This window comes from Lepus europaeus, chromosome 3 (assembly GCF_033115175.1).
Source record: "Lepus europaeus isolate LE1 chromosome 3, mLepTim1.pri, whole genome shotgun sequence".
Taxonomy (NCBI): Eukaryota; Metazoa; Chordata; class Mammalia; order Lagomorpha; family Leporidae; genus Lepus; species Lepus europaeus.
Window position 1 is genome coordinate 139611033 of NC_084829.1, and position 15020 is coordinate 139626052.

The 15020-nt window shown below is 41.7% G+C and overlaps 1 protein-coding gene across 2 annotated transcripts in view; it reads left to right on the forward strand.

Moving 5' to 3' along the window:
• The window catches only part of HECA (hdc homolog, cell cycle regulator), a 48518-nt gene extending 34234 nt beyond the window's left edge, over nt 1-14284 (forward strand). For both annotated transcript variants that reach the window (XM_062186846.1, XM_062186847.1), the window contains exons 3-4: nt 6840-6994; nt 10684-14284. In XM_062186846.1, the coding sequence (XP_062042830.1) occupies nt 6840-6994; nt 10684-10848 (320 nt within the window). In that variant the 3' untranslated portion in view covers nt 10849-14284. The remainder of the gene's footprint in view (nt 1-6839; nt 6995-10683) is intronic.
• The last annotated feature ends 736 nt before the right edge of the window (nt 14285-15020 follow it).

Here is a 15020-nt window from a genome sequence, read left to right on the forward strand (position 1 = left end):
CTGTCTCAGTCCCCAGAGATAGACACTTTCAGATCTTAACTGATTCTTCAAGTTTTTAATGTCCTAGTTTTAAAGATTGCTTCTTCATTCTGCAGTCTGAGCTGTTATCTGTTGACTTCCAAGGGGATGGCTAGGTATCCTCTTTTCCTTTTTCTCAGGATACTATATCCCAATTCCTGATTAAATCCTCAATGTTTCTACTGTTGTTAGTAAATATTTAGTGTTGAGGCAAGTGATTCCAGTTACAGAATGCAGTATATTCTAGGACACCTTTTGTTTTTGTTAAAGAGTATTGCTTTGTTTCCTTTGTGGTTTTTTTTTAAAGCATTTTGACTAGTTTTTCTCACTCTCCAGCAACTTTGTTTGTTTATTTTCCCCAGAAACCTTTTATTTAAGGTATACAGACTTCATGCATTTCATAAATACAACTTTAGAAACACAGTGATTCTTTCCACTCGCACTCCCACTCTTCTTCCTCCTCCCTTTCCTATTCCCATTCTTATTTTTTACTAAGATCTATTTTCAGTTAACTTTATACACATAAGATTAATTCTATACTAAATAAAGAGTTCAACAAATAGTATGAGAAAAAAAGTGTTCCTCCACAATCAAGACAAGTTCCAGCCACTTTGCAAACCAACTTTCTAAAACATTTCCATAGGAGTGAGTGTCTGGCCTAATGGTTATGATGCAGATTAGGGTGCCAGTGTCCCGTATGGGACTACCTGGGTTCAATACCAAGATCTGGCTCTTGCACCCAGCTTCCTGTAAGTGCAGATGTAGAGGAAGCAATGATGACTCAAGTCTCTCTCTTTCTCTCTGTCTTAAGTAAATAAATTTTAAATAATAAAGATAACTATTTCCACATTTCTGCCAGATTTTTTAAAAATCATTTTTCTTTTCTTTCTTTCTTTCTTTCTTTTTTCTTTTTTTTTTTTTTTGACAGGCAGAGTGGACAGTGAGAGAGAGAGACAGAGAGAAAGGTCTTCCTTTTTGCCGTTGGTTCACCCTCCAATGGCCGCCACGGCTGGCGGCGCACCACGCTGATCCGAAGGCAGGAGCCAGGTGCTTCTCCTGGTCTCCCATGGGGTGCAGGGCCCAAGCACTTGGGCCATCCTCCACTGCCTTCCTGGGCCATAGCAGAGAGCTGGCCTGGAAGAGGGGCAACCGGGACAGAATCTGGTGCCCCGACCGGGACTAGAACCCGGTGTGCCGGCGCCGCAAGGCAGAGGATTAGCCTGTTGAGCCACGGCGCCGGCCTAAAATTATTTTTCTAAAAATATTCTTCATGGTGCCTTTCATTCAGCTGCTTCTTTTGGTTCTGTTACACTAAGGACCTTCCATATTGGATATGAGGCCATTTCAAAAATATTTGTTGGAAATGTAATTAAAAATATGAGTTTATTTTGGTACAAAAAGTTTTTTGAAATTCATGCATAATGTCTTTGTACTATGCCTTTTCTACATAGTGAAAAAATGTTTTGTACTCATATTTCTAATTTCATTTTCCATGAATTTTTAAAAAAAGATTTATTTATTTGTAAGAGTTTCAGAAAGAGGGAGAGACAGAGAGAGATCTTCCATCTGCTCGTTCACTCCTTAAACGGCTGCAGTGGCTGGAGCTGGGCTGATCCAAAGTCAGGAGCCAGGAGCTTCTTCCGGGTCTCCCAGATGGTTGCAGGAGCCCAAACACTTGGGCCATCTGTTGCTTCTTTCCCAGGCCATAGCAGAGAGCTGGATCAGAAGAGGAGCAGCCAATACTAGAAACAGCATCCATATGGGATGCTGGCGCCACAGAGGCTTAACCTACTGTGCCATAGCACCAGCTCCCCCCCGCCCCCAAGAACTTTTTAAATTACTCTTGTAACTGTCCTTCTAGGAAACATTTTTTTTTTCTGTTTTAAAATATCATTTCTTAGATGTGATATGTTCTTTTTTCTTGGTTTATTCCCTCAGTGTGTTAGGAGACATCCCCTAGGAGCTTTCTGAGATAAGGAGCATGGGGATAGATGATTTGAGACTCTGAAAATCTTAAAATAGATTGATTCTATCTTTACACTTGCTGAGCTGGGTTTAGGCTTCTAAATTAGAAGTGTTTCCTCTATGTCTTTACTGCCTGCTGTCTTAACATGTTCCTATTGAGAAGTATAATATTATATCCCTGGTACTCTGAAATCCCACCAAGATTGAGTCCTTCTCCCTTGCTCCATCTGCATTCATTGTGCAGTGTACTCTCTTGGCCTTTTGACTTTATAAACTTTGAGTCTTACGTTTAGAGAAATTTTCTTTTGTGTTCCTTGATAATTTTTAAACAAAATTTCAGTGGGACTTCTGTTAATCAGGTATTAGACTGCTTAGGTTACTGCTTTTTTGTGTATGTTGGTTGTAGGGGGGAATAGAAGAACTCTTTATTATATAAAAATATGCTTGGTTCTGCTGTTCATCTGTTTATCTTCTGCTTTCTGGGAGATTTCGTTGAGTTGATTTTATATATATATATGTTATATATATATATATCTGCATTTTTACTGAGTTTAAAATATTCTTTTCTCATATTTTTAATGTCCGCGTTCTTGTTTCATGGATGTAATTCTTGGATGTAATTTCATGGATATATAATTTCTTATTCTATCTTTCTGAGCAAACAAATGAAGTCTCATTTGTTTTGACAGTTTTGCTTTTGATGTAAAGCAGAGCCCTCCACGGTGTTGTGGTTTAGAACAGTGATGATTTGAGAACTTGCCGCAGTTCGTGGGTTGGTTGGCTAGGACAAGCTGTCTCACATGTCTGGTGGTCGGCAGACCATTTGGCTGTGGGGGACTCAGCTGGAATGGTTGGTGCATGTCCCATGTGGTCTTTCACCTTCCAGAGGCTGGCTTGTGCTTTCCTACATGGCAGTTTCAGGACAGCGTTCGCAAGGGTGAGAGTGGAGGTTCCGGGGTCTCGCTCTGGAGGCTTGCATCTGAGACTTGAGTCGCATCATTTCTTTTTTTTTTTTTTTTTTTTTTGACAGGCAGAGTGGACAGTGAGAGAGAGAGACAGAGAGAAAGGTCTTCCTTTTGCCGTTGGTTCACCCTCCAATGGCTGCCGCGGCCGGCGCACCGCGCTGATCCGAAGCCAGGAACCAGGTGTTTCTCCTGGTCTCCCATGTGGGTGCAGGGCCCAAGCACTTGGGCCATCCTCCACTGCACTCCCGGGCCATAGCAGAGAGCTGGCCTGGAAGAGGGGCAACCAGGACAGAATCTGGCGCCCCGACCGGGACTAGAACCCGGTGTGCTAGCGCCGCAGGCGAAGGATTAGCCTATTGAGCCGCAGCGCTGGCCTCGCATCATTTCTGTCACATTTTGTTTATTGACTACGTTGTTCAGCCAGCCTGGATTCAGAGGATGTTTTGCTTCTTGATGGCAGGAGTTGTATGGACTTTGTGCTGGTCTGTAATTTACTGTTGTCCAGTTCCATAGCTACACCATTTGCCATTCCTCCATTCACTTTCTGATCTCATGTATTTTTGGTTCAGGTTGTAGGTGCCTTATTGTTTCATAGAAGATGGAGTTTGTGTTTTTGTGTTTTGCTCTTTATCCTGTTGTGGTTTTTTTAGAGGAAGTGGGTGGAGACACTTGAGCCTTTCTTTTTGAAGATGCATGTGGGTACATGAGTACAGGGCACAAGAGAGTACTATTTTTTTTTTTTAAGAATTATTTTGTTTATTGGAAAGGCAGAATTACAGAGAGAGATGAGAGACAGAGAGAGAGAGAAGTCTTTCATCCACTGGTTTACTTCCCAGGTGGCCTCAATGGCTGGGCCTAAGCCAGGTCAAAGCCAGGAGCCAGGAACTTCTTCCAGATCTTCCACGTGAGTGCAGGGACCCAAGCACTTGAGCCATCCTCTGAGGCTTTCCCAGGCCATTATGAGGGAGCTGGATTGGAAATGGAACAGCCAAGACTTGAACTGGTGCCCCATATGGGATACTGGCCTTGCAGTCAGCAGCTTAACCTGCTGCACCACAATTCTAGCACCTAGTAGCATTCTTTTTCTATTCACAATGGACAGATTGTTCTGATGTAATCCATTTCTCAATTGACCAAACTTAAGGATTTCACACATGTGCTGGGTACTTGTAGTCCTTATCATAGATATATGATATTATAGAAGATGCTTTTATAAAATGGAACTTTCTTCCCTAGACTCTAAGGCTGTAGTTCCATATGTGAAACTAGTAGTACTGGATATTGTGTTCATGAAGTGTCCTACAATTTTCATGGAAGAAAGGACCACCTTGGCCTGGTTGGTCAAAATAGGCAGCATGAAAGCAGAAGTCCAAAAGGGGGCTGGATTTTGATAAGCTGAGGGGCTGGCTGTGTCAGCTGTTTGTGGATAAGGAGAGCAAGTAATGTGGTTAAAAAAGGAAAAAGAAGAGGTTGTGATCAAGAGATAAAAAGAGTACCAGTTGGTTGGAGCTGGGGTGTTCCAGAGAAGAAGTGAGTAGGACAGGTGGGGAACAGAGTGTGGTGCCCTTCAAGAGCTTAGCCGTGTTTTTTATGAATCTGAACTGCTGGGCTTTCAACGTTGTAAAAAGCCTACAGTAATAAAGGGGGCCGGTTATTTGAAAGGGGTAGGTTCTAGAGACAGAGCTGAAACTTTGTCTCACAAGATGAAAGGTGAGAGGCTGCTGGGCGTGTGAATGAGTGGGCGTTGAAAGGAGTGGATCTCTGCGAGACATGATCCTGAGGAAAATTAGAGCTCTGGGGACACCTTGACCATAGAGGACACAGAGTACTGACTGGCTCTAGGCCAGAGGGGTTGAGAAGGTTGGGGAAAGGACCTGATGTTAGGGGGAAGAAGATGAGGGCGTTTGTCGATGTCTAACAAGCACTGCGTTTTAGAAAGAAGCAGTTGGGATGGCCTCTGGGAAGCTTCTTTTGTAACGGTGGTGGATAAAAGCTAAAGGTTCAGAGCCTTGGATGTGGAAATAAAAGAAAAGGGTTCTGACAGAGCGCAGGACTGAATCTTGAGGACATTCCAGAAGTGGATAAAGAGGTGACAATTATGCCTGAGTACAGTGTGTGTGTGTGTGTGTGTGTGTAAATATGTGAACAAAAGTAGCTGATGGGTGTGTTGGGTGTGCCCTACAAAGGCACGGAGAAGCTGAACTGTCAGTTATAAAATCTGTAGATCAAGGTGTGTGATCAGGATTAGTGTCAGCCACAAGGGAGGCCTTGATCATGTGCCAGTGTTTTATTGCTGCACATTGGAGAAGACGGGGCGATCTTCCCTATGGCAAGCTCAAGAAAATCGTTTTTTTTTGCGTCGCAGAGTGCCAGCAGAGTTTCTGGGCCATAGGTTGCCACAGTTTTCAGTTGATGACGTGGCTGCTCAAAGACTGACCCTCAGTGGTGGGCCCCGTGGATTATTCCCTGGCCTTCTCCCTCCCCTCCCTGCTCTCCCCTGATTCCGCCGCAGCCCCGGCAATCAGATGCTTTCTCTGAGAAAGTGCTTTGTTTGGTTTTAATAATTTATTAAAACTGGTTTAATTAGGAGGTTCTTACTGGGCTCCTTTACCACTTTGAACCACAGGCAGTTGATTTCTCAGGAACCTGCTTCTTGTTTGTATTCACTAAGGAAAGCCTATGCTAGGGTTTAGACATTTGAAATTCTCAGGAGTTAGGACATGTTTAATGGCAACAGAAAACAAATCCCAGGACTCAGTTTAGGCAAAGCTTGCCTGTAGGGTAAGTGTCAGACAGACCTAAATTTGAGTCTGGATTTGGCTACTTGCTGTTTTTGCCAGCTACTTGCTGTCTTTGCCATACTTCATAGCATTGCTGTGAGGGTTAAATAAATGGTAGCACACAGAGCTTGCAGCACAGCGCAGATCCTTGGTCAGTGCTCGGTAGCCGAGGTCGCATGTGATGCGTATCATCATGGTAATTTTCTTCTTTTCTTCGACATCTGACTTCTTTGTCTTCCTTCCCTCCCCCTGCCAAGCAGCCTGTGTACCTTTGAGTGTTTGAGAACAGCAGTGAGCGGGCCTAGGAGGGAGCCCGGAAGCAAAGTGTTTTCCAGTGGTGGGCTTGGTATGTGAGACCTTTTCATTGTCAGTGTCTTAGAGCACAGGTAGCCAGTCCTGCAAGAAACTCTCATTACCCTCCCATTTTTGGCAGAGAGGCCCCCAAGGTTATAACATCTTTGGCCATCAGTGTGCCTTATTAGCATTAAGGTGCTAATAAATAATATAGGGATGAGGCGATGACTTTGTAAAGCCCAAGAAATAATAAAATGTTAATTCCCTTTTAAAAAACCAAGTTGTGTGATGTAATTCTGTTTCCTAAATTAGATGTGGTGATAGCAGAACAATTTTGGGGACAAGGATAGTTAACATAGTAATTTTGGCTGTGGTGTAATTCTGGGCTATCAATGCTAAGACAGACTTTTTACTCTTTCTGGATGGGACTTGTCAATGGGAGGGTACCCGTGATAATATCAGTGTCATTGGCCACTCTGTATGTTACACAGAGGCTTCTGAGCAGGAAGTCCTGGTTTTGAGCTTTTGGGGCTTTATTTAAATTTGGATGGACACGCTATGTAAACCCAGCAGCAATTTTTGGAAACGTGAATTGAAGCAAGCTTGAACCTACACGTCTTGTTGCCAGTAGTGTGAGTCATCTTTAATCTAAAAGGACTGCTTTGGAATGTACAAGAAGCATCATCGGCTTTCTATATTTATATGAATGATAAAATATTTGCTTATAATTGGTAGATAAGGCTTAAAAAAAAAATCTCCTCTGGAGATAGACTGATTCTGTGATGGCCACTCTCAGCCATTTGTGTTCTGTGCACAGGGAGACTCATGCACCTGTACGCAGTGTGCGTGGACTGCCTGGAAGGAGTTCACAAGATCATCTGCATCAAGTGTAAGTCGCGGTGGGACGGCAGCTGGCACCAGCTGGGCACCATGTACACCTACGACATCCTGGCGGCCTCTCCCTGCTGTCAGGTTGGTATTGATTCCTCTGCAGGAGTAGCGGGGTGATAGTAGGCTTCTGTCTTCAAGTGAACTTAGTGGAGTTAGAGGCTTCCCTTGGGCTCGGAGAAGATGCTTCCAAAAGAAGAAATGCGGTTGTGATGCTCCCCTAGAGTCCAGCAGTGACCGCTGATTTATACTACATTGTAATGTGGCCATTTGGTGGAATCCCAGTCAGTCATTAAAAGGGATATCATAGAACAAATACATAATTATATGGGAAGTAGTTCTCATATATGAGGGTACCTCAAGGAGTTTATGGAAAATGGAATGGAAAGCAATTCATTTTAGTTCAGAAAATTTTGAAATCCATGCATAGATTTTTCATAATGCACATTTTTTGTGAACTTTTTGAAGTCCCCTGTGAAGTCAGAAAAGCAGGTTATAAAATGGTATAATACTCTGGTTCTGTTTTTAGATAAGTAAGCATGAAAAGGGATCTGCTTACCTCTTACCAGGTGGTTACATTATGGTCTGGGTGGTGGCGTGCTGAGTGGTTTCTTTACTTTTCTTTTTCTCACTTAGTCTTTCCTATAATTAGCTTGTACTGAATTTCTGATAAAAAGCTTTCACTTCCTTTAAGAGGTAGGAATTCCCTATGGCTTCCTTTCTGTGGGATAGTGCAGTTACCCAGGACGTGCCTGCCTTGTAAGATGCTTGAAGTTGGCATGAAAGATGTGTAGTTTTTAAAGCACTGCTTAGAAGCTAAGAGAACATCTGAGATTTAGCTGTCAGGGAAAAGGGGAGCATTCACATAGGAAGACATGTTACGTAATCCGTGGAACATGGGAGGGACAAAGTCGTGGAAATATGTTGGTTCATTTTCAAGTGCTTAGGGAAAAAAAGAATTTATTTCTTTGATCCTTGTGGGTAGAGAAGAAATTTTCATTTGCTGTATAGTGTCTGAGCCTGATTTTTAATACAAATAACTGATATATACTTTATTTTTATTTTATTTTTATTTTTTTTTTAACATTTTTTTTTTTATTATTATTTTTGACAGGCAGAGTGGACAGTGAGAGAGAGACAGAGAGAAAGGTCTTCCTTTGCCGTTGGTTCACCCTCCAATGGCCGCCGCGGTAGCGCGCTGCGGCCGGCGCACCGCGCTGATCCGATGGCAGGAGCCAGGTGCTTCTCCTGGTCTCCCATGGGGTGCAGGGCCCAAGCACTTGGGCCATCCTCCACTGCACTCCCTGGCCACAGCAGAGAGCTGGCCTGGAAGAGGGGCAACCGGGACAGGATCGGTGCCCCGACCGGGACTAGAACCCGGTGTGCCGGCGCCGCAAGGCGGAGGATTAGCCTAGTGAGCCACGGCGCCGGCCTATTTTTATTTTTTTAAAGATTTATTTATTTACTTGGAAATCAGAGTTACACAGAGAGAGAAGGAGAGGCAGAGGGAGAGAGAGAGGTCTTCCATCTACTGGTTCATTCCCCAGTTGGCTGCAACAGCCAGAACTGGGCCAATCCAAAGCCAGGAGCCAGCAGCTTCTTCTGGGTCTCCCATGTGGGTTCAGGGGCCCAAGGACTTGGGCCATCTTCTACTGTTTTCTCAGGCTGTAGCAGAGAACTGGATCAGAAGAGGAGCAACTGGGACTGAAACTGACTCCTATATGGGATGCCGGCACTGCAGGAGACGGCTTTACCTACTATGCCATAGCACCGGCCCCTGATACATACTTTATTAGTTATTATATGCCTTTCATCTTTAGCATTTATGGTTTGATTTTTTTCAAAGAGATTATTCCCTGTATTATTAGCTTATTCAGAAGATGGCCATGTCTGTTGAATGGAAATGTTGCCATAGTCAGTAATTTGAGCTTTTTTTGGTCAATACCAGTATTGCTCAGAAGAGCAGTTTTGTTGAGAGATTTAAATGACTATCCATAGCCTGTCCTTTGCTTTTGGAGAGGCTTGATCAACTTTATGCTATTCTAATGCATCAACTGCACTTCCCATTGTTTAAGCCTATCTTGGAAATGAGATACTACACTCCTTTAGTTACTCCCTGTGGCATTTTATGACAGTTATTGTGCCTTAATATCAGCTCTTGAGACCTCGAGAAATCAAAGGAAGTAGCTCCTTTTTTGCACACCACAGAGTTATCTGTTTAACTTGAAGAAATAGGAAAGAAAATAATATTTGGGCCTATTCACTCACAGAATTTGCACACTGCAAAGGAGGCCTCGGAAATTTGAATGGTTTATCCAGTTGTGTACAAATTGTGTCATAGCTGTGAACACAACCTGTAATTCCCATTCTGGTGTTCCTTTTAGTATGCCACTGAATGATAGTGGGATTATTTCTGTATCTTCAGGGAGAAAAGCGGAAGGGCGTCCGGCCACATCCAGCCAGCTGGTACTAACTATGCTCATTTTGTCCTTAAAAAGGATAAGGCCAGACTTTTATTTTCTGAAATGGAAAACATGTTTGACTACTGGGGTTTTTGCTTTTTGTTTTTTGCTTTTTTTTTTTTTTTTTTTTTTTTTTGTCAGTTGACAGTGTTCACTGTGAGGATACAAGGGTTGGACTTTGCTAAGGAACTAGCAGAAGTCTTCCAATACAGCTGACCCAGAAATAAGCAGTAACTAGTTACTGGTTACAGTGACGGGTTACAGAGGTTTGCTTGGACTTTCATGTTTCATGTTCTGAGCGATGAAGTAAGGAAAGGGAAGGTAATCTAAGGTTACTGGAGGGGGATTTGTGTAGAGGCTGAGAGTGGGCTGCGGGCAGCTGCTTTGGTTCCAGGCCCAGCTTTTCTGCTGTCTACCCCTGCGACCCCGGACATAGTACTTTATCCCAGCGCACCTCAATTTCATCATCTGAAATTCACAGGATACTGCTTGCCTCATAGGAGGGTTTGAGATTATACTTTTAAATTACATTTTAGAATGAGTCCAGAATGTGATGCTGTTTTCTTATGATTTCTGGTTGTTCGCTGAAGTCCTGGACCACTGCTGAAAGGCTCCAGGATTGTGTTGTCAGAAAGGCCCCGGCATAGATGCATTGGGTGTGCTGGTAGGTTCCAGAAGCCTCAGGATAAACATACCACTATTCCTGGGATGCCAATTTTACTTGAGTATTTCAGAAAAAATTTTACCTTTACATCAAAGAAACCACAAATGTATTGAGTAGACTGAAGGGTGTATATCAATTTTTGAAATAAACCCAGAATCTTTAGAGAAGTTCCATGCCAGTTGCAGTGTGATAAGTCAGCTTTAGCCACTCTCTGAAAATCCAGGGGGCAAGGGCGAGGGCGAGCATGGTGGCGCAGCAGGTTAAGCCACCACATCCCATACTGTAGTGCCGCATACGGATGGGAGATACCTATCCGTCTGTCTCTCACTCACTCTCTTGCTCTGCTTTTTGAGGAAATGAAAAAAATCCAGGAAATAGGAGGTTCTTGTTGTTAAGGGATCTGTAGTGGAGAGGTTTAGGACTACTAGTTTAGGATTTTCTTTTTGCTGGTAGGTGAGAGGATTAGCAGCACTGCATGTCAAGAGAGAAACAGAGTCATTAATCTTGCAGATTGAGGATGAATGTTAGAACACATGTCTTATGCTTTGTACATCTAGTTTTTGGTAAGAGAAGAAATCCTTTACCAAACCCTTGATCACTTTCCCAGCATTTTCACTTGGCTGACTTTGTGCCTCTGTTTCCCGCAGGCCCGCCTGAACTGCAAGCACTGTGGGAAGCCCGTGATCGACGTGCGGATCGGGATGCAGTACTTCTCCGAGTACAGCAACGTCCAGCAGTGTCCACACTGTGGGAACCTGGACTACCATTTCGTGAAGCCATTTTCCTCCTTCAAAGTCCTTGAAGCTTATTGATGAAAGCTTTGCTTTAGTAGTAGCTATTTTATTGGTTTATTACTTTACTACATATCTTTTCTAGGGTGCCATTCTGTGACATCAGTTTTTTTTTCTAATTTGAGGGAGAGTTAACGTTGTGTATGTGTGTCCCTGGAATTGGGGCTGCCACTTGCCCTGTCTTGATTCCGAGTGCTGTTGTGTGTTTGTGAACGGCGCACAGGTGGGCGAGCCTGTGAGTTCGGGTGGGGATTCACTCACTGAGTCTCTGATGCAGCTTTATGGTGACGGGGAAGATGGGAAAGAGTTAGGAAAGGGATTATGTGACTAAACTAAAAGCGTGGTGGGGGTTGGGAGGGAACTATTATTAAAATGCTAACTTTCCTAAGATCCACTGCTAGGTCTTCCCAGGGTCTTGGGAGCAGTCAGTATGTGACAGGTGAGTGTCAGTCCATGCCGGAGAGCTTGGGGTGTGATAGCATGTCTTGGGGCGTCCTGCAGCTGTCCTTGGGTGCAGTTTACTGCTACCCACAGAGGGTTCCAAAGTGGACACGAGCACTCTCTTCCACTGCTGTAAATTAGATTTTTCATACTGAAAGTAATATCCAAATTATAAGACATATGAAAGCTATTGGTATTGCAAGTGTTGTTGAGTAAGCTGACCTACAACAGAACACACATGAAGTGAATTTGCAAATGAGGCACACTGATTCAAGGGGGCACAAAAGTAGAAATTGGTCGGTTGAATTATGTGTTTGAAGTTGGTCACAGAGCTTCTAAGGAGAACCCATGAATAGTATGATGTGGGTGGTGGTGATTTACAGTTTGTTCTGTTGGAGTGCCATTGTGGGGGGGGGGGGGGGGGAGCAGAGCCTTCTCACAGGTGAATCTCTCAACCGCACAGACACAGTCACTGCTGCCCTGCTCTTCCTCCAAATTGCCTATGGCCACATTTAACCCTGACTTACACTGAGTTTCCAAGGGCCAACGTTTAACCTTAGAAGGGAAAGGAAGAAAATTGTTTGAGAAAATGTCAAAGGGGATAATAATTTCAATACTTCTTTTAAAAGTGTATTTCATTTTGGAAAATCACTGATTGTAATGTGTAACACTATATTTAAAAACCAGAGCATTCTAATGGTCCCTATGACACTTTACAGATGTTGCTGAAAAGATGATCATATGTAGAATCTGATTAGTCAGAGCATGAATTAAAATTCAGCTTCTGTTCATGAGATCTTGGTGATTTAAATAGACTGATACCCCACGCCCTTATAGAATTGGAATATGGTTCCTCAAAAATGAATTTGCTAATTTCAAGTATGATATGTACAAGGGTCTTCCAAAAGTTCGTGGAAGTACATGTTAGAAAAATTTATGTTTGGAATTCAAAATTTCTTTGTACCAAAATAAACATTTAATTGCATTTCCTGTGAACTTTTTGAAGTACCTTTGTATCTGTTAAAAGAATTCTGAGAATAATCATTTTATGGGTGAAATTTAGAATAGATGTGAACCTTTTATATTTCTCATTTGGTTCCTGCCATTTTTTTCTCATTGTGGTTTTTCTTTTGAGAAATGATTAGGCATTACTGCAAGTGAGTTTCAGTTCTCCTACACAAAATATTTAATGTTTTGTTTGAAACAACATGGTACTGAACTACCAGTTCGTCAGATAATATTCTTCATCTTTCAGTTTGGATGGTTGTTACTTGGTTTGCTGCATCTGGTTTGATGTTTGCCAATCTGAAAAATAGTTCGCAGTGGGGGAGATGCTCAAAATGCCCATGTGAAGCTGAAAATCACCATTGATCTGACAGTTCTGATGCAGCTACCAGAAGTCACTGGAGTATATAACCCTTGCAAATTTGTCTTTCATCTACAGATTTGCAATTGTAAATTAATTGTTGGATTAATTAATTCTCTTACCTACCCAAGTATAAAATTTGGTAAGTTATTCTTCAGAATACCATTTGGCTTTTATTTCTGAGTTTAAAATAACAAAAACATTTGTAGTGCTGTTCTTTAACCTACTTAAATTTTTGCAGTGAAACCTGCTTATATTGTTCTGAAGCTTCAAGTTGACCTATACATTGCATTTCAGCAAAACCACTGTGGGCCTGGTGTGTGCTGCATTCCATATTGTCTCCTTAGATTGTTTTCTGCCCCTGAAAAATAAGTATGATGAGGTCTCATTATAATTGGGTAAAATTTATACTTGTATATTAAGTTGATGTTAAAGCTAGGATTCTATGGATGTACGAGGCACTTGTAAAAGAGATCTGAGTATCATACCTGAGAATATTGTTTGCCTGTAAGGCATTATCAAAGAGAAAATCTGGATGATTTGAGAATAAATATGATTAAGTATGCAGCACTGTAAAGGTAAATCTTATTTTAGAAATCGGCTGACTGTAATTCCTGTGGAGCTTGATCAGAATTGGAACGTGTCCAGAGGATTCTTCCTGTGGCTGTGGTTAGGATACTAAAGGATAGCAGCCACCCAAGAGACCAGTTTCTGGATTTCTGATGACCAGCACTCAACAACATGAAGCAGCAACTAAGTGATTTTTCATCTACTCTAACTTTGTTTTTTATCATTTATTTTTAAGAGTTCTGTGCCTTGAACAAATAAAATTGCTTTAGTTTAGTGAGAAGACAATTTTTGATTGGTTGTTTTCAAGCCACCTCAGTTCTCCATTTTCTTCTGGCTGTATTTGAAACAGCTGAAACACTGGGTTTGTCCCTTAAAAGATGGACATTGTGCCATGATTTCCCCATTCTAATTACAAAGGAGCTTTCCTCAAACACTCTTTAATTTCTAGTTTTTGTAAAAAAAAAAAAAGTTCATTTTTCTGAGTAAAAAGTATTTGTATATCAGTTTAGGAAAAATTAACTCATTGAGAATACTATTAGATGTTTACACTCTAAAATTTATAGACTGATATGTAACTTAATCAGATCATCAAAACTGTCTTGCTGATATCTTTTATTTAGTTTTGCAAGACCAGTGCTTACCAACTAGTCTGGTCTTTCATACCCAGGTTGGTAATTCCACTTTGTTTTTCTGTTCAGTCTCCTGGTAGCAGGACTTGAGTTATTGTAGTTGGAGATTGGGGAGGAAATGAGGAGAAAATGCTCTTGTTTAGTGTTTTGGTTCCTGTAGTAGGATGCTGCCCAATTCAGTCATCTCCATGTCCTGTTGACTTTATTTCAGTCCCAGGTAACAAAGAAAATAGAACAAATGAGTATCATGAAAGCCAATTTGAAAGTATATTGTTGTCAGATTTCTTGTCAAGATGTCTTGGATTGCACTTTCAGTGAGGGGAGGCAGTGTAAATAGTTGAAGAATGTTGATAAAATTGAAACCTTTGGTTCTGGGGAATTGTGTGTGGCAATGGAGGGTTTCTGTTTGTGTAAATGTATGTATTAAAAATAATAAAATTTCAGAAACTGACTTTGCATGTGGATATAATTGACTATTTTTTTTGTTGGCATTTTTGAGCAGTGGGATTGTCTGGTCAGAAGATAGTACAGTAGTAGAAATTCTATATTTTGATCTCTATTCAGGTAACCATTTCAAAGTCATTGCTGAAGCTAATAAAAACTACAAATTTCTTGTACTGAGTTCAACCTGTATATCACATATAAACTCCCTCTGCAGCAGGATAAGCATTTAAAAAACAAAGTTGATTTCATATGAAAAATCCAGAATTACTGTTCTGGTTGTGGGAACTCTGTTGAATAAATTCTACTGAAGAAAAATAAATACGGAGGGCACAGTTTAGATTCACCCACGCAGGGCCACCATCCGGAGCTGTGTGTCCTGATTTCCCCCAAATACTCTGATCATCAGCAAGATGTCAGCTTTATGTCCTTGTCTGCGTGATTCAGTGATATTAAACCAAATAGCCATAGACAGGTCAACTTAAAAAGAATATTAATATTAGTTTATGTAAAGGCCAATAACAAGAGAGGGCAAAACACACCTTTCTCCTTTGTGCTTTGTAAAGGAGACTGATTGCTCTGAGCAGGGTTTCTCAGGCACTTTCGGTTTGAGGTCTCCCAGTTTGCTGTTCATTTGTCAGCAGGTAACCTTCTACAGTTTTAAAATTTGGTCTGATTTTGTTTTTGATAACATGATCCTACAAATATTTTCTTTTGTTCATAGGCATCTAACAATTCTGATAGTC